Raw genomic sequence first — 14,509 nt, 5'->3', positions numbered from 1 at the left:
TATAGCTCAAACGTCCACCTGTGAATGTTTTGATGTCTAGATTACTTCCACTGTCTGCTGCTCAGCCAGTTCCCACAGCGGCCACTTTGGCACTGTGTTTGATGGGAATCTTGAATTGAATTGAGAGGATTCACATTTCTATACACTTGATTTGTAGCGCAATGTTAGTTTTCTTGACTGTTGATTTCATCTGAATTTGAATCTTTTTTTTACTTCTTGAATTTTTAATTTTAAAACTTGACGAAACCAGAAAATCCCTCGTCACTTGCACTTAACTATCTTTTGTCATCAGGTAAAATTTTACCGAACGGGCTTATGCACCTAAATATTGATAATAAAGTGAGCAAAGGTGACTGATGCTGTCTAAGATGTACTAGTTCCTACTTCCTGTTTTTGATCCAGCTCAACTTTCCCTACTTTCATGTCTTCATGACATGTAAGAACTTTGTTGAAGTTTTTGTAGGAGCACTCTGTTGATTTGGTATTGCACTTCCATAAAGTTTGGGGAGTTTCGAAGACATGAAAAAGGTTTCAAGATAAAACAAACTGGCTGTAACTGATGCAGCAGAGGCCAAGATATTCTACTTTTTTGCTGGAAGCGACATTTCTCCGTCATTTTGTCTTTTGTTACCTGCCTGGCAAAATGTCTGTGTCATTAGGTGATGATGAGTTATTTATAAGCCTGATGACCTGATCACTACTACCTCTTCAGTTATTTTCTCACACTGGATGAAACATCTCTAGGTGACTCAGGTGATGTTACTCAACTGTTTTCACAGGCTTCCAATGACGGGTAAAGGGTAATGTAACAATTTTTTTTAACTTCCCAAGTAACATTACCTGGTGTGATGGTTTTAGCTACTTTTTGCTTGGCTCTGATTGTTATTTACAGTAATGTTAAAGTGTTAACTTTTTGTTAGCTAACCGACCAAGTTAACTAGCCTAGCTTACGCAAATTAAGCTAACTGATAACATGCTAAAATACCAGTTTAAAACCATTCCAAGGCACAAAACTTTACTCCATGTGTTACTTATTCAAATGTTGTGAGTCATACTGAATAGCCGTTTTGTTTTGAGTTTAAAATCACTCCAAATTACTTAAAATCCTAAGGAATTCTATGTGGGCATCAATTCAGTCTGGAACAGGCTATTTCAGGGTTAGTTTGAAGTTATGCGAAAGAGACTAAGGTAATAAGATTGATTATCAGAGTTAAAACCATTAATTGATTTTATATCAGATTAATCCTCATAAATTATTTATAATGTTCTTGCTGTAATAAATCTCTTGGCTCATATAGCACTGCTGCAGAAACACTTAGCCTGTGTTGAAATTAGCCATTTCTCATGCCTATCTTAATATGCTAAACCGTTAGCTAAACCGTAGCTAACTGAAGGGTCACCTGCAATATGCTACAGATGATAGCTAACTTAAAAGACCTGTTGAAAGTACATATTTTTATTCAGGCTCCTTTATTACCAAAAGCAGTGTAAAACAACCAAACACAACAACTTAACCACACGTGAAATGTAGTATTAAGCTACGCAGGCAAAGACAAATTTCACACAGGAGCGACACTCTAACGTTACACGGAGCTCGGGGCTGCTAAGGAGGCATCCTGCAGCGCCACCTCTCGGCGTGGCGGCCTCTGTCTCTGCCTCTCGAAACTTTTGCTCTGTCCTCTTTCCTCAGATAACTTGCTACGATGAAGCGTGGGCGTCTGCTGAAAAGGTGAAGAGGGAACACCAGCCGGGATATAGGATGCCTCAGAGATAGACAAGCCTAATGACGCAACTGGTTTACTCAATACAGCTTGAAATTGTGAGGGACAGGATAATACTTGCAGGGTTTCCCACGTTTCCTATGACCAAAAGCAGGCTGAGGACTCGGGAACTGACAGATATAACGTGACAGGCGCACAGACCCTCTTCCGACTTCTGGAAATCAGCTTCTCCGGACACCAGGGACCGAGAAACTGTCATGATGGCATACATTATGTTACTTTTCCTACCTTGTGTTTTCAGTGCACGGGCGGTAAGTTTTAACCATCCCACTCACCTCTGTGCGTCCTTTTTAAAATCCATTTTGCGTGCGTAAAAAGCAAGAAAAAGCTGATTAACTTCTCTTCCCCGATTTCAGCGCATATTAGTCCCTGGGTATGAAACAGTCACATCCAGAGAGCCATACAGGGAGAGCCGGAAAGGTAGGTTTAAACCCAGTCGTGTGTTGAATTTAGAGGGAAGAGAAAAGGGAGGGGGATGCATATTGAACTGGCAGTGATTGGGATCTATTTTCAGCTGGAGTAACTGGGAAAGTTGTTGGTGCAACATAAATCTAAAGCATGTGGGAGCGAGTGCTTGTATAGGCAAGGTCAGTAACCTGGTGTGTAACAGCATGATTTAGCTGTCTGAGGAGAGGATCATGGATTTACTGTCCTCTGATCAGAGCCAAAGGACAAAGTCAAAGGAGTCTTTGTGTGTGGGGTTCAGGGGGAAGCTGCTCGAATGTTTTTGAGACACTTTCTGATCTCTCTTTTTTTTGTGTGTTTTGCTCATTTGTGCTCAGTGAAAGTTACTGAAAAGGTGTTTTTTTTTTTTTGTTGCTCTATTAGCAGTTCTTACTACAACGGGTAAAGAGTGTAAATTCCCATTTCGTCAGGGAGGAAGGATTCATCATCACTGCATCACCTTCCTATCCTCAAGACCATGGTGAGTCCTTATTAGCCAGTCTGTCTGAATCTACTGTTTTGGTTACACAAACACAAACTAATGTGTGTGTAATCACACAACGTTACCACACACTTGCTTTGGAGGCAGCGCTTGACAGGTAGAAGTGCCGCCTTGTGATATTTGGTTTTACTCAGACGCTCGCTCACAAACCACACACCTTCTCTACGTCACTGTCAATCAAACCGCAGGTGTCACGTCACAGGTGTTAGGATGACTTGTTTCCATTGCACTTTGCAGTTATGCATAGCAGGGATTTGCTGACGGGACACCGACGCAGTGTGTAACTGGGTTGCGAAGTCACACATAATTACTGGGTGAGGGATTTATGCAACAGTGTCATCAGGAAACACAGTGAAATTTTTAATGAGCTAATTGGCTTTGATAGATTGCTTATTGCTGAATGTTGGTGGGCCTTGTCATGATTTGTGTGTCATAGAATAGCATAATGTGGTGTTATTAGAACCAGCAGTTGATAAAGGTGACATGAGGTAGAATGAATAAACTGTAGCCGTAGTTTAAAACTCATTCACTGCCTCACACAGTTTATCTTAAGGGTGAGTAAACAGCTGTCACAGTTAAACCATCATGGTGTGTTTTTTATTGCTTCAGATTGAGACACAGTAAAAAAATCTTTTTATTACATTTTCATTTTGGAAAAAAAAAACAAAACAAAACTTGCGGAAGTGCTTTCCCTTCCCGTCATCAATCCTTGGAATGGAGACAAGAAGGGTTGGCGCCAGCAAGTTGGAGCAACATGAATGCAATTATATATGGCCCAACATCTCTGGTCCACCTACACATAACGTTATTGCAATGTGACCCTACGTGTTTTTGTGATGTGCTCATGAGCTCAGTGTCAAGATAGGTTTGTCATTATGTACTGCAGATTCAGCGAGCGGCGCAGAGGAATGCTGATGTTACTGTGATTAAAGTGGGGGATGATTGACAGAGCTGGTCTCGGATGGTTATGGTTTAGAGAGATTTTCCTCTTTTTCTCATTTTTGGAAAACTTCATGGGTGGATACCACAGCATTAGACGCCACGGCTAAATGTCTCACAGTAAATATTATCACGTTGCCCCACCCTGACTCAATAGCAAATGCTTCCCCTCTTTGTAATCCAGGTGACTTGCTGGTGACTGTATTGTGTTTCCGTCTCTCCTGTTGAAGGTGCTCCCTCACACATAATTTTGATCGGGACCGGCAGTTTGGCTTCTGTGCGCCAGAGCAAACTCAGCCACACGGTTAGTTTACTAAACACACCAAAGTGCAGTAAATCACACTCAGCAGTATTTTATCATCAGATGTGTTTTTTTCCTTGTTGATGTGTTTCAGTTTTTGTTCACACGTCCCGTGGCGTCACAGATCCGTGTCGGGCCAATCCGTGTCAGAATGGAGGTGCCTGCGTGTCGGTCCCGCACAGACGCTCGTTTGTGTGCTCCTGTGCTGAGAGCTTCACCGGGAGACTCTGTGAGCAGAGTACGTACTTCTGTTTTTTCTTTTAATTTTGGTGTTGTCAGATTCTTGTTGCCACCATTACTGAGTTTAGTGTTTTCACATCGCTGTGCACATGACGCTGCTAACTGTCAATCACCCCACAGCCACAGAAGGAAACAGAAGTCTGTGCCAGGAAATAATTCCTTGGAATCAGACGTACAAACTCTATCATCATGTTCATGATGTTTAAAGGAAACGTCGGCTAACAGGGATAACTCGATTTCATTTGCTTTATTTTCACACACGATGCAAAATGAGCCTCAGAGTTCATCCGTGAACTCTGGAACTCAGGGTCTAATTTCTGACTTTTTCCTGGAGCTTTCAACCACATCTCACGGGCTTCGTCAGCGAATAGAATGTGATTGGTTGAATTCAGCTGATGTCCAAAGTTCCGTGCTATGCTGAGGTAAACTGACCGGACTCCATTTGAAGACAGTGAGATGTGATTGAAAACTTTGGTAAAAGCTGTTAAGTAGACCTTGAGTGAGATTATTCATTTCATGTGCTTTGCAAAATACCAGAGTGCTCATGGGTAATATTTAAATTCCGTGTTCTTTTCATTTGAAACGCTTTTTTTGTGAAACTGCCATTTCCAAGGTAAAGGCTCAAATCTCACGCTCTGCTTCCTCCTTCTCTTAAACAAGTTTCACCTTTAGTTACAGAGAAGTCAAGAGAACGGAAAAAAAAAACATCTGTTATGACTCATTCCAAAACCATCAAACTTTACAAAACAACAAACACACACTCAAATGTATCCACCTCGAGTGCATCCTGCGCCGCTCAGCCATCAAACCCCGCTTCGCACGCTCCATCGAGCACCTCGGCCTCCTCTCACCTTTCACCCTATCGCCTTTTATGTCTTGTGTCGGCTTTTCAGAAAAGTGCTATGAAACCATACACCTGCGCTACTATGACACCGGAGAGTCTTGGGGACGAATCTACCTCCGTAATGTGGAGCAGTGCACATGTGTGGCAGGGGAAATCAAGTGTGAAAGAGTCCGCTACACACGTAAGATGTTATTCTGCTTGTCTTGTTTTTGCTCTGTGATCTGCTTTTGTCGGGGTGGTGAGAGTGAAACCTAATAACGTGCAATAACTTAACGCTACGCAGCTCCACAAACTGTTGAACTGAAAGTCAGTCAGGTGCACTTTTAATTAGTTACTTATCATTAGCTAAATGTGCTGCAGACCCTGTGCATTTGTCATACTTCACAGTGCTCTTCTTTCATCTGTAAATGGAGAGTAGTTCTCTCTTTTGTAGGTTTTTTGATTTCAAAGCTTCTTACTTATCAGGACACAAAAAACTCAAGTATCAGGTCTCCTCCCTGCCCCAAGAAATGCTTTTTTTTTTCTTTGATCACAGCTCCATAGTTACAAGAGTAACCTTGCTGCAGAAGAAAAGACAGATTATATGACTCACTGTGACTCAGGAGCGGTGTTTTAGGACACACCCCATGGGTCCATAAGGTGCTTTCATCTCAATGGGGGGATGTTCATGGGCATTTAACAGATTCCCTGGCACAAAGGAGAGAGAGGCAGCGCTGTGGTTTCACGCTCCCTGAACTGAAACGTTTTTTGTCATGATGGTGGGAGCTTATTTTACAGCAGTCATGGAAAAAAAAGTCCTTCCTTTTAACCAAATGCACCTGAATGTTGCTTGATTTGGCTTCCAAATCTGTTTTGTCAGATCAGTCTTATCTTTTTGGCTCATTCGAAACACCAGTGCAGATGTGGCGTCAGTATTCTTTGGCACATTTCAGAGATGTTGCAATAGATCTTAAGGGATTACTCAGGGTCAGATATACTGTACAGTACATTGTACAGTATGTACATGAGCGCTGAGGACCAGTTTGCACTGTGCTTATTATGCAATTAGTGAAGAAACATAAGGGACCATTTCAGCGCTGAAATGTATTTTGTTTAACCTGCATTACTTGATTTTCTTGCCACTTGTGGACAGCACAACATAGTGAAGATATAACATGAACAGTATTATCACCTTATAAAGTCGATACGGTGGACTTGATGTCAAACAGTTGCTTACTTTCCCTGTGGTGTTTGGTGCTGAGCAGGTAGTGCACAGTCACTTCATAACAGCTAGCTGCTGCAACTGAAAACACCACAGATGAGAGTGAACCAAAACAGTAAAGTTGTGGGTTGTAATTCCAAGACAGTGAGCTGAAGGACTCTAAAATTCTCTGTAGAGCTGAGGGGAAATGCAACGTTATGCAATGATTTCCTGTGAGTTCATCTCTACCAGCAACACCTTTCATATTACACATAGTCATTTGATCCATTGTTAGTACAAGAATAATGATTAGTACAGCTTTCACATCAACAAGCTCAAGTAGAAACACTTATAATAATAAATCTGTAACAGTACAAACATGGCTGCAGTTAAAACAGTTAGGCTATAAAACGGCTGTAGTCAATACTTTCATAATAATAATAATGCATCAGTAACTGTGAAACGATGCTGACGTGGAACGTGTTACTTGTAGTGATGAACCTCACCTGATTGTGAGCTTTATGGTGAGGCTGCAACATTTACTGTCTGTCTGAGCCAGATATTTTTCTCAGCAGCTGGTAGAGACCAAAAGCTGAGCTAAAACAGACTTAGCATTGGACTTAAATGACGCAGAGGCTGATGTGGAAACATACAGTAAAGGTTTGCCTCCATGTGTCCAGTATGCCGTAAAAACCCTTGTCAGAATGACGGAACGTGTCGAATGATCACAGCCACCGGCAAGGAGGTGTGTAACTGCAGACGTGGCCACGGCGGGCAGTACTGTAGCCTGGGTGAGTAAAAGCATTACTGCAGCGACAGGCAGTGATATTCTTTGTCCTCCCCTGTGCTTGTCATAGATGCATGTTCAAACAGTGCGTGCGTGTTCATGCATGTGTGCATGCGTGTGATAATGATTTGTTGAAAGGTGGCAGGTGAAGACATGAGAGAGCTGCTGAACTTGTACTCGGTTGTTGTAACTGTTGTCACTAATGCTCACACAGCGGTTTTGGAAGACTTGTTCTGACTGATTCCAGTATAAAGGAAAAGGATCTGTCATCACACAGATACTTATCTGCATCTCAAAATTGTCTGGTTGCGTTTATATTGTTTACATACCTATGTTACACTGTGGAATCGAGACACGATTGAGACGTGTATTTGTTATGTGTTTCTGCCTGCGGTTTGTGTGTATGCGTGTGTGTGCAGAGCCGGAGACAGAGTGCTATAACAGCAGGGGCACCGGTTACCGAGGCGTGGTGGGCACCACGGTGTCCGGCGCCCGCTGTCTGCCCTGGAACTCAGACCTCCTGTATGACGAGCTCCATGTGGGCACGGTGACTTCCTCAGCCCTCAGGGGTCTCGGTGAACATGCCTACTGCAGGTGTGTGTGTGTGTGTGTGTTGATTCATTCTGCTAATTAGCTTCAACTGTAGATGTCTGGTAGCATCATGAAAGCTGCTTTTAGTTGTACTTTGAGGAGTCTTTATGTTAATATAGTAGTTGTTACAGCACCAACAGGCTTATCTGCAAGGCCAGCTTTCCATGTTTCCTATGAATTCTCCTTTAAAGCTGCAGTATCCAACTTTTTACCCTGAGCTAGCAAAGCTAGCCTTCCCCTTATCTGTCAATTTCATGTGCCAAGACTTGTCACTCATGTGGATGAGCCCTTAGATGAGGTCTACTCAGAGGCAACCATAAAACCACCACGAGCATTAAAGAAGCACATGGTGGATCCAGCCTGTATGTGACATAAAAAACAGGTCTTATCTCCTCCACTTTCTCTTCTTCCGTTTCTTGCTGCTCTCCTCACTTGTTGCCGTTGTTGCTATGACTACCCAGCAGCCATATGGCACGCCTAAAGCAAACGATGTGTGCTGGAAAATGTCCCAAATGTCAATGAAAAGCCCATTTCAAGCAAACGCTGGGATTTAGGCCCAAACACATGAGCTCAGACTGTCTGGAGGCTCAGACTCAGGTGGACCATGTGCCAGAAAAGTTGCATATTGCAGCGTTAATATGAAACACTGTTCCTAACTATTAAAACAACACATATGCGAAAGGAAAAAAATCATTTTCAGCCTCCACGTTGCACAGCGATGGAGCCCCTGTGAGCCCTTTAGCCACTGCGTTGCACTGAGTAATGCGTGGTGTTACAAACAGCGGTGCCACACCTACACACACTCTGTCCGCTGTGTTTCTGTGTGTGTGCAGAAACCCAGATGGGGACAAGATGCCATGGTGCTACACGCTAAGTGACAGCGCCATCTCCTGGGAGTACTGTGCCGTGCCCTCCTGTGTGATGCCTGTGTGTGAGTAAACGGGGCCCAGGAAAGGAGTGTTTTCATGTGGGACAGAGACTTTTGGGTTTACCTGTGCTGAAACATTTTGGTTAGCCAGGTTAGAAATCTGGGGGTGCTAAAGAAGCTGAACAGGTGTATTGATGTACTTTGATGCCCTGCCATTATGGTTAAGGTGTGATATATTTGCTTGCTCGGCAGATACGTTTCCCAGCTTGATTTGCTTTCATCATTTGCTTCAACTGATTATAAATCGTTGCCACCTCTGCATTATTAGCTCTGTTCTCTCTGTTAATTAGTGGCCTTGCCTTATGAACCTTATCAAGAAAAGCATAATTATTTAACTGTCCTTGTTATGGACCCCTATTGAACATTACTCTCAACATTATAACACATGAAAAGTTAAGACGATTCGTCAAGGCCACATGCTGCAGCGTTCGATATCTTCATTCTCTCTGCTTTGATTTTGTACCGCAGCAACGTTTGTCATCAGCAGCGCAACATCTCATTAAATGCCTCCACTTTTAATTAGAAATCCAGCGTTGCTGATGAAAACCAAGAGCGGGGAGAATACAGGTAATCTCTGCTGAGTCACGCCGCTCTGAAGAGCCGAATTCAGCCAAGTCGACTGGTTCGGGGGCAGAGCTGTTTTTTGAAAAACGTGGGCTAGATGAGATAAGGGGAAATAAAGGCATGACTCATCCTGAATCAACATGTCATGTCAGGTGGAGCCAAATGTTTATGTGGTGAGTGGGCCTCTGTCATGATGCCAGGGGTATGCACAGGATCCACAAGCTTCTCCCAGCTGCTGTGCCTCCCTCATCATACGATTTTTAGCACGAGGTCGCTCTGTTACGCTAACATTTTCACCGCTTAGAACAACTTTTTGTGTGTTCTGAAAGGGGAGAATCAGCCGGCGGCAAGAAGAGGTATTTAGGAAGTGTGTGAACATTCAACTGTGACACCGATTTGTAGTGCTGCTAGTTTATTTTAGCTCTAGCTCTTGTTAAAATATTGCATCTTTCAGTAGTAAATAATCATGTACGTCTAACTTGTTTCCTCGTGCAGCTTCTGCTCGAAGGGTTGTCCCATTTAATGTCCTGCCTGGCATTAAAAAGCCCAAACCCACCAAGCCAGACAAAAAGCCTGTGTGTGGGAAAAAGCACAAGAAGAGGTTATCGATTGCCAGGGGGAGGATAATGGGCGGAAACTCAGCCCTGCCGGGTACTCACCCCTGGATGGCAGCCATTTATATCGGCCAGTCAGACTTCTGCGCCGGCACCCTGGTCTCCTCTTGCTGGATCGTCTCTGCGGCACACTGCTTCTTCCGCAAGTATGTCAAAGGTTTTGTAGACCTTCTTCACCAACCGTACATAATGTTATTTTTTTTAACCAAAATGTGGGAAAAAAAAAATGTGTTTTTTGTGTTCCTTTCAGTCTGTCTATCAAAGGCTGCTCAGTGTGAGTCAGCAACGTAAAAAATCCTTCAGAAAAACATTCATAGTTCAGATGGGAGTGTTATTTTCTCTAAGTGTTTTCTGACTGTTGAACAAGATGGGGGGGGGGGGGGGTGTTACAGCTCAAAAGGCACGTAATTTAAAGACTTTGACCCCTCAGCATCACAGCTTTATGAACACACTATGTTTAGACAAGCATCCAGTTCGAGGAAAACCTAAAAATGACTCGTGCACAGATGCTGTTTACGCTCGTCTTTTCAACAAACAGGCGTGCGTCATTGACATTGTTCGAGTTCAGAGACCTTTAGCTAAAGCATTAAATCATTAATGTGGACGTTGCTCGCAGTGCATGGACGTGCACAGTAGTTGAACAGTTTAACAGCCGTTATATCGTCAGAAAACTGCCCTTTGAAAAGGATTCAGTATGATATCTGCAAGGCTTTCTTTCTTCCTTTTGAACAGACTGTTTGTGCGAAGGCGTTTTTTTTTTTTTGTATCAGCTGGGATTTGATTAAACTAATTAAAGCAGAACAAGAGTCCACAATGTTCATCACACCCCGCAGCACAAAAATGATGAACATAATGAACAACATACTGGAGAATTAGCTATTTATAGATTGTTACCAGCACTCGAGGCAAACCATGTTAATATTTGTCTTCAGGTAAAACCAAGAGATGATTCAATCAGGAATGGAGAGGGTTCATCCTCTGGGGAGTGTAAATGTACCAGGAAATTTGCTCATTAGATTTTAATATTTCTTGTGCGAACATGGACATTGTAGACTCATGGTTGTCAAGATAACTTGGCTCTGGACTGAAGTGTTGGACAGACAGATGGACAGCATCACGAGGGTTATGAGTGCATGCTTTGCAGTGGTATTTCGTGATGATCATCGTGTGTCTTTCTTCAGCCCCCTGAAGTCTCAGCTTCGTGTGGTGCTCGGCCAGCAGCATTTCAACGTCACCGGTCCCAACACCAGGACATTTGGAGTGGAGGAGTACATCTTTCCCAAACAGTTCTCAGTGTTTAATCCAACGCTACATGACATCGGTAATCATTAAATGCACACTCACACACATCGAGTGAGTCACATAAACTAGAAGACCTCCTGTCCCCGTTCAGAAACTCCCAAACTCACTTAAGGCCGTCAGTCTGCGTGCACAGCTGTGCGTCACCGAGCAGCTGTGTCCCTGTGCTCCCCCCACATGAACACATTCACACACACACACACACACACACACACTGGCTGCGGGGTGTGGCAGGTTTCATTGGCCAGCGGAGTCTCCAAGTCTACCACTTGTGTCATTATTTTAACTGCGCTTTTCGTCGTGCCTCTGCCCGTTTCGTAACACTGCGTTTTTGTTTGCCAGTTCTGATCAAACTGAAGAAGCAGGACGGGCGGTGTGTGAGGAGAACCCCGTTCATCAGGCCCATCTGTCTCCCAGACAAAAGCATGACGTTCCCTGATGACTACTGCTGTGCTATTAGCGGCTGGGGACACATGCATGAGAGTGAGTGATGAGGAAGTCATGGCGGCGCTGTGTAATTTCAGTGTCATCATGATAACAGCAATCTACATTCACACATCAGAGCAGATCGCAGACAGATTATTTGGAATGGGTCATGCAACGCCAGCAAATTATTTTCTTGTTTATACATCAGAGTCAGAGGCAGTGCGTGTTTGCATGTTAGCTTCACTTTGACAAAATGTTAGTTTGCAAATCCATCACTAAGTTTGCACCGAAAGGTCTTCCACAGTTCTTAGAAACTCGTTTAAAACCACTGATTTATGTACCATTGAAATGTCTTAGCTTGTAAACATTTAGTAATGAGTGAATATGTTGCTGGAAAACTCACCTATGTAAACAGGAAGTCACTGAAGCAGGACAAGCTGTCACACGACTTCTAAAATGTACAGTTTCAGCAATATTAACTGTCAAACTTTTGCAAATGTATGCATTTATGTTTGATTTATGAGTGCATGCATGATGTTTCAGAGCTACTAGCATGCAGCTTACAATGAGTGGCAAATGTCTGATCATGCTAATCTAACTGACACTATTTAGTAATTTAGGCTAACGTTACTGAAATGATGTTTTGAGGTATGATGTATTATTTTGTGTGATGTCGTTTAAAATCTCCCTATTTTTTTTTTATTGATTTTTTTTTTTCAAATTATTAAACAGCATTTTGAGCAAGTGCCAGTTCAGACATATCAGCTATTTTCAGTCTAAACAGGCTATATATTAGCGCACCAATGCTAGTTTTGTCTGTTAAGCTAGTTCAGTTAGGTACACAGCAGTTACACCTGGCAGCTGCTGCGTGTAAATATTTAGTAAAAACTGATTTATACTAACTGTTCTCTGGAACTAGTTTGTGTGCTGCAGCACGTTTTCATTTACCACTACCACTAAAAATTTACGATCTAACTTGGTTAAGTTTAAACTTACAAATTTGGGGGTTTTAACAACCTCGAGTTGATTTTCTGCCTTTAGACCTTCATGGTGGAAAATAACATGGAGACACATTTTTTATGTGTTTGCAATTTCCCATGAAGTTTCTTGGAAAGAACGAATCTTAGTGCTAATTACAGGGCAGCAGGGAGAGTGAAGGAGATGTCAATCAAACACAGTCAGTGCACGCCCACACAGCTCTGATAGGACGTCTATTCAGGCAAAATGCATGGAAACACTCGTGTAGGTGGACTATGGGTGTGTTGGATCCTTAAATACAACTTGTAGACAATATAATTGAACAACAAACAAGACTTTTTGGGGTCTTTGGGGGGGGGGGGGGGGGGGTTAATAAGGTTCCACTGTCTTGTAATGTAATGAGTTATATTTGTGCTTTATTTGACAGAGGCAGAGGGTTACTCTACTCTGCAGGAGGCTGGAGTGAGGCTGATTCCTCAAGACGCTTGCAGGAAGCCAGAAGTTTATGGCAACCATGTCACTGCTGACATGCTTTGCGCGGGGCTTAACGGCTGTGTCGACGCCTGCCAGGTAGGAAAGCGTTTTAGGGATGGTGATTATTAAATCCAAGGCTGCCAAGCGGATGTTTATGAAGAAACACATAGAAATATCTTCATGATTTGATGTTGACTGTAGATTTGAGGTCTCTCCTTTGATGAATTAGGAGAACTGATGCGACCAGCTCTACAAAACAGACTGTGATCCTTATTTGCTCTCCATTATATTATTATTATTTTTTTGTGGAGGGACGAGTTAAGAGGATCACGCACAGGAGAAGTTTGTGTGTGAAGTCAGTTAGTTAGTTTGGTTAGTCTGACAGTATTAGCATACTGTTTTATAATCTGAGGTAGATTATGTTTGTGAAATGTTTGGAATTAAAAAATTTATTGTTAATGAACAGCATTTTAATCAAGTGTCAGGTCAGATGTGTCATCCCATTAGCTCTTTTACTTCTATCTTTAAATGTATTATACGTATCAAGCTAACGTATAGTAAAAATGATGTTTAGCGAAGAATTATATTGGGTGGTGCACCTTGTTTTATTTTAGTAATGCATAAATATCCACTCTGTAAACACCATCAAACAAGGCTAGTTTGAGACTGAATTCACGGAGAGCTGGTGCTCCTGTTTTTTTTAACCGTATTTCTCTGGAGTATCGGAAATGACGACTGATCATGAAACATTCGGGGGAAAAAAAGACTCCTGGCGCCTACATAGTTGATGACCTCCTCCTGCGACTCTGGAAGGGTCGATAGAAAGTTCACTCAAGGTATCAGTAATGGAGCAGCACTTAAGATGGCAGCTGGGCTTCCCCCTGAGAGAAGTACCGGGGGAAGTTAGTGAGGGTCTGAATACTGCAGAGATGTCTGCAGCACTAGATGACCCACTCAGCCCACCGCGTAAAATATTTAAGCTCCTTCCTCTTAAATGAAATGTCACAGTTATTTATTTACCTCATATAATAAGTTTCAAGTGTGTGACTCAGCTGTTTGTGTGGCTCTGCTTTGATCCGCGCTGTATGTTTATGTGTGATGACTATCTGTATACTGTGTTTGCGTTTCTCCAGGGCGACTCTGGGGGCCCTCTGGCTTGTGCGAGGAATGATGTCAGCTTCCTGTATGGGATCATCAGCTGGGGAGAGGGCTGCGGCCGCTCTGGAAAACCTGGCGTTTATACTAAAGTGGTGAACTATATCGACTGGATCAATTCAGTGATCAGACACAAACCCAAGGCGTCATGAGTGGACATTACCTGGACTTTAGCTTTAATATATGAGATCTTGTACTATATTATTATTCTCTTTTTATTTGTAATGCTTGTGAAAGTTTATAGGTTATATTTTTTAACTGTGAAACATTTTGTGACTGAATAAACCTTTACTGACTTGATAAAGCTTTTAGTGCCTTTATTGACTGAGCTGTGTTTTGGACATTTTGGAAGTATTTTTACAAAACAAACCCAAGTCAAGGTGCACTTACTGGCTTTATGAACTGTGTGTAGTTAGGCCAGCCATCATGGGGATAGATCTGATGACATGTGAGCTCAGTACT

At 42.6% G+C, this 14,509-nt stretch overlaps 1 protein-coding gene across 1 annotated transcript; it reads left to right on the top strand.

The window, feature by feature from the left end:
* Window positions 1–1,844: 1,844 nt before the first annotated feature.
* hgfac (HGF activator) lies at window positions 1,845–14,348 on the top strand. The gene is made up of 14 exons (XM_076725222.1): window positions 1,845–2,032; window positions 2,138–2,201; window positions 2,610–2,706; window positions 3,897–3,970; window positions 4,062–4,205; window positions 5,101–5,232; window positions 6,912–7,022; window positions 7,438–7,612; window positions 8,443–8,540; window positions 9,597–9,861; window positions 10,897–11,036; window positions 11,357–11,497; window positions 12,846–12,988; window positions 14,026–14,348. The coding sequence occupies exons 1-14, from the start codon at window positions 1,979–1,981 to the stop codon at window positions 14,197–14,199; spliced, it is 1,812 nt and encodes a 603-aa protein (XP_076581337.1). The 5' UTR covers window positions 1,845–1,978; the 3' UTR covers window positions 14,200–14,348.
* Window positions 14,349–14,509: the final 161 nt, after the last annotated feature.

This window comes from Chaetodon auriga, chromosome 24, assembly GCF_051107435.1.
Source record: "Chaetodon auriga isolate fChaAug3 chromosome 24, fChaAug3.hap1, whole genome shotgun sequence".
Classification (NCBI taxonomy): Eukaryota; Metazoa; Chordata; class Actinopteri; order Chaetodontiformes; family Chaetodontidae; genus Chaetodon; species Chaetodon auriga.
Note: the sequence above shows the minus strand (reverse complement) of the source record. Positions and strands in the feature narration are given on the sequence as shown.

Bases quoted from the DNA above. Each gene is read 5' to 3' on its own strand.
- hgfac (XM_076725222.1), top strand. From the start codon at position 1,979: ATGATGGCATACATTATGTTACTTTTCCTACCTTGTGTTTTCAGTGCA. The intron at 5,233-6,911 runs GTAAGATGTTAT...CCATGTGTCCAG, and splicing joins TGAAAGAGTCCGCTACACAC to TATGCCGTAAAAACCCTTGT. The intron at 8,541-9,596 runs GTGAGTAAACGG...TTCCTCGTGCAG, and splicing joins CTCCTGTGTGATGCCTGTGT to CTTCTGCTCGAAGGGTTGTC.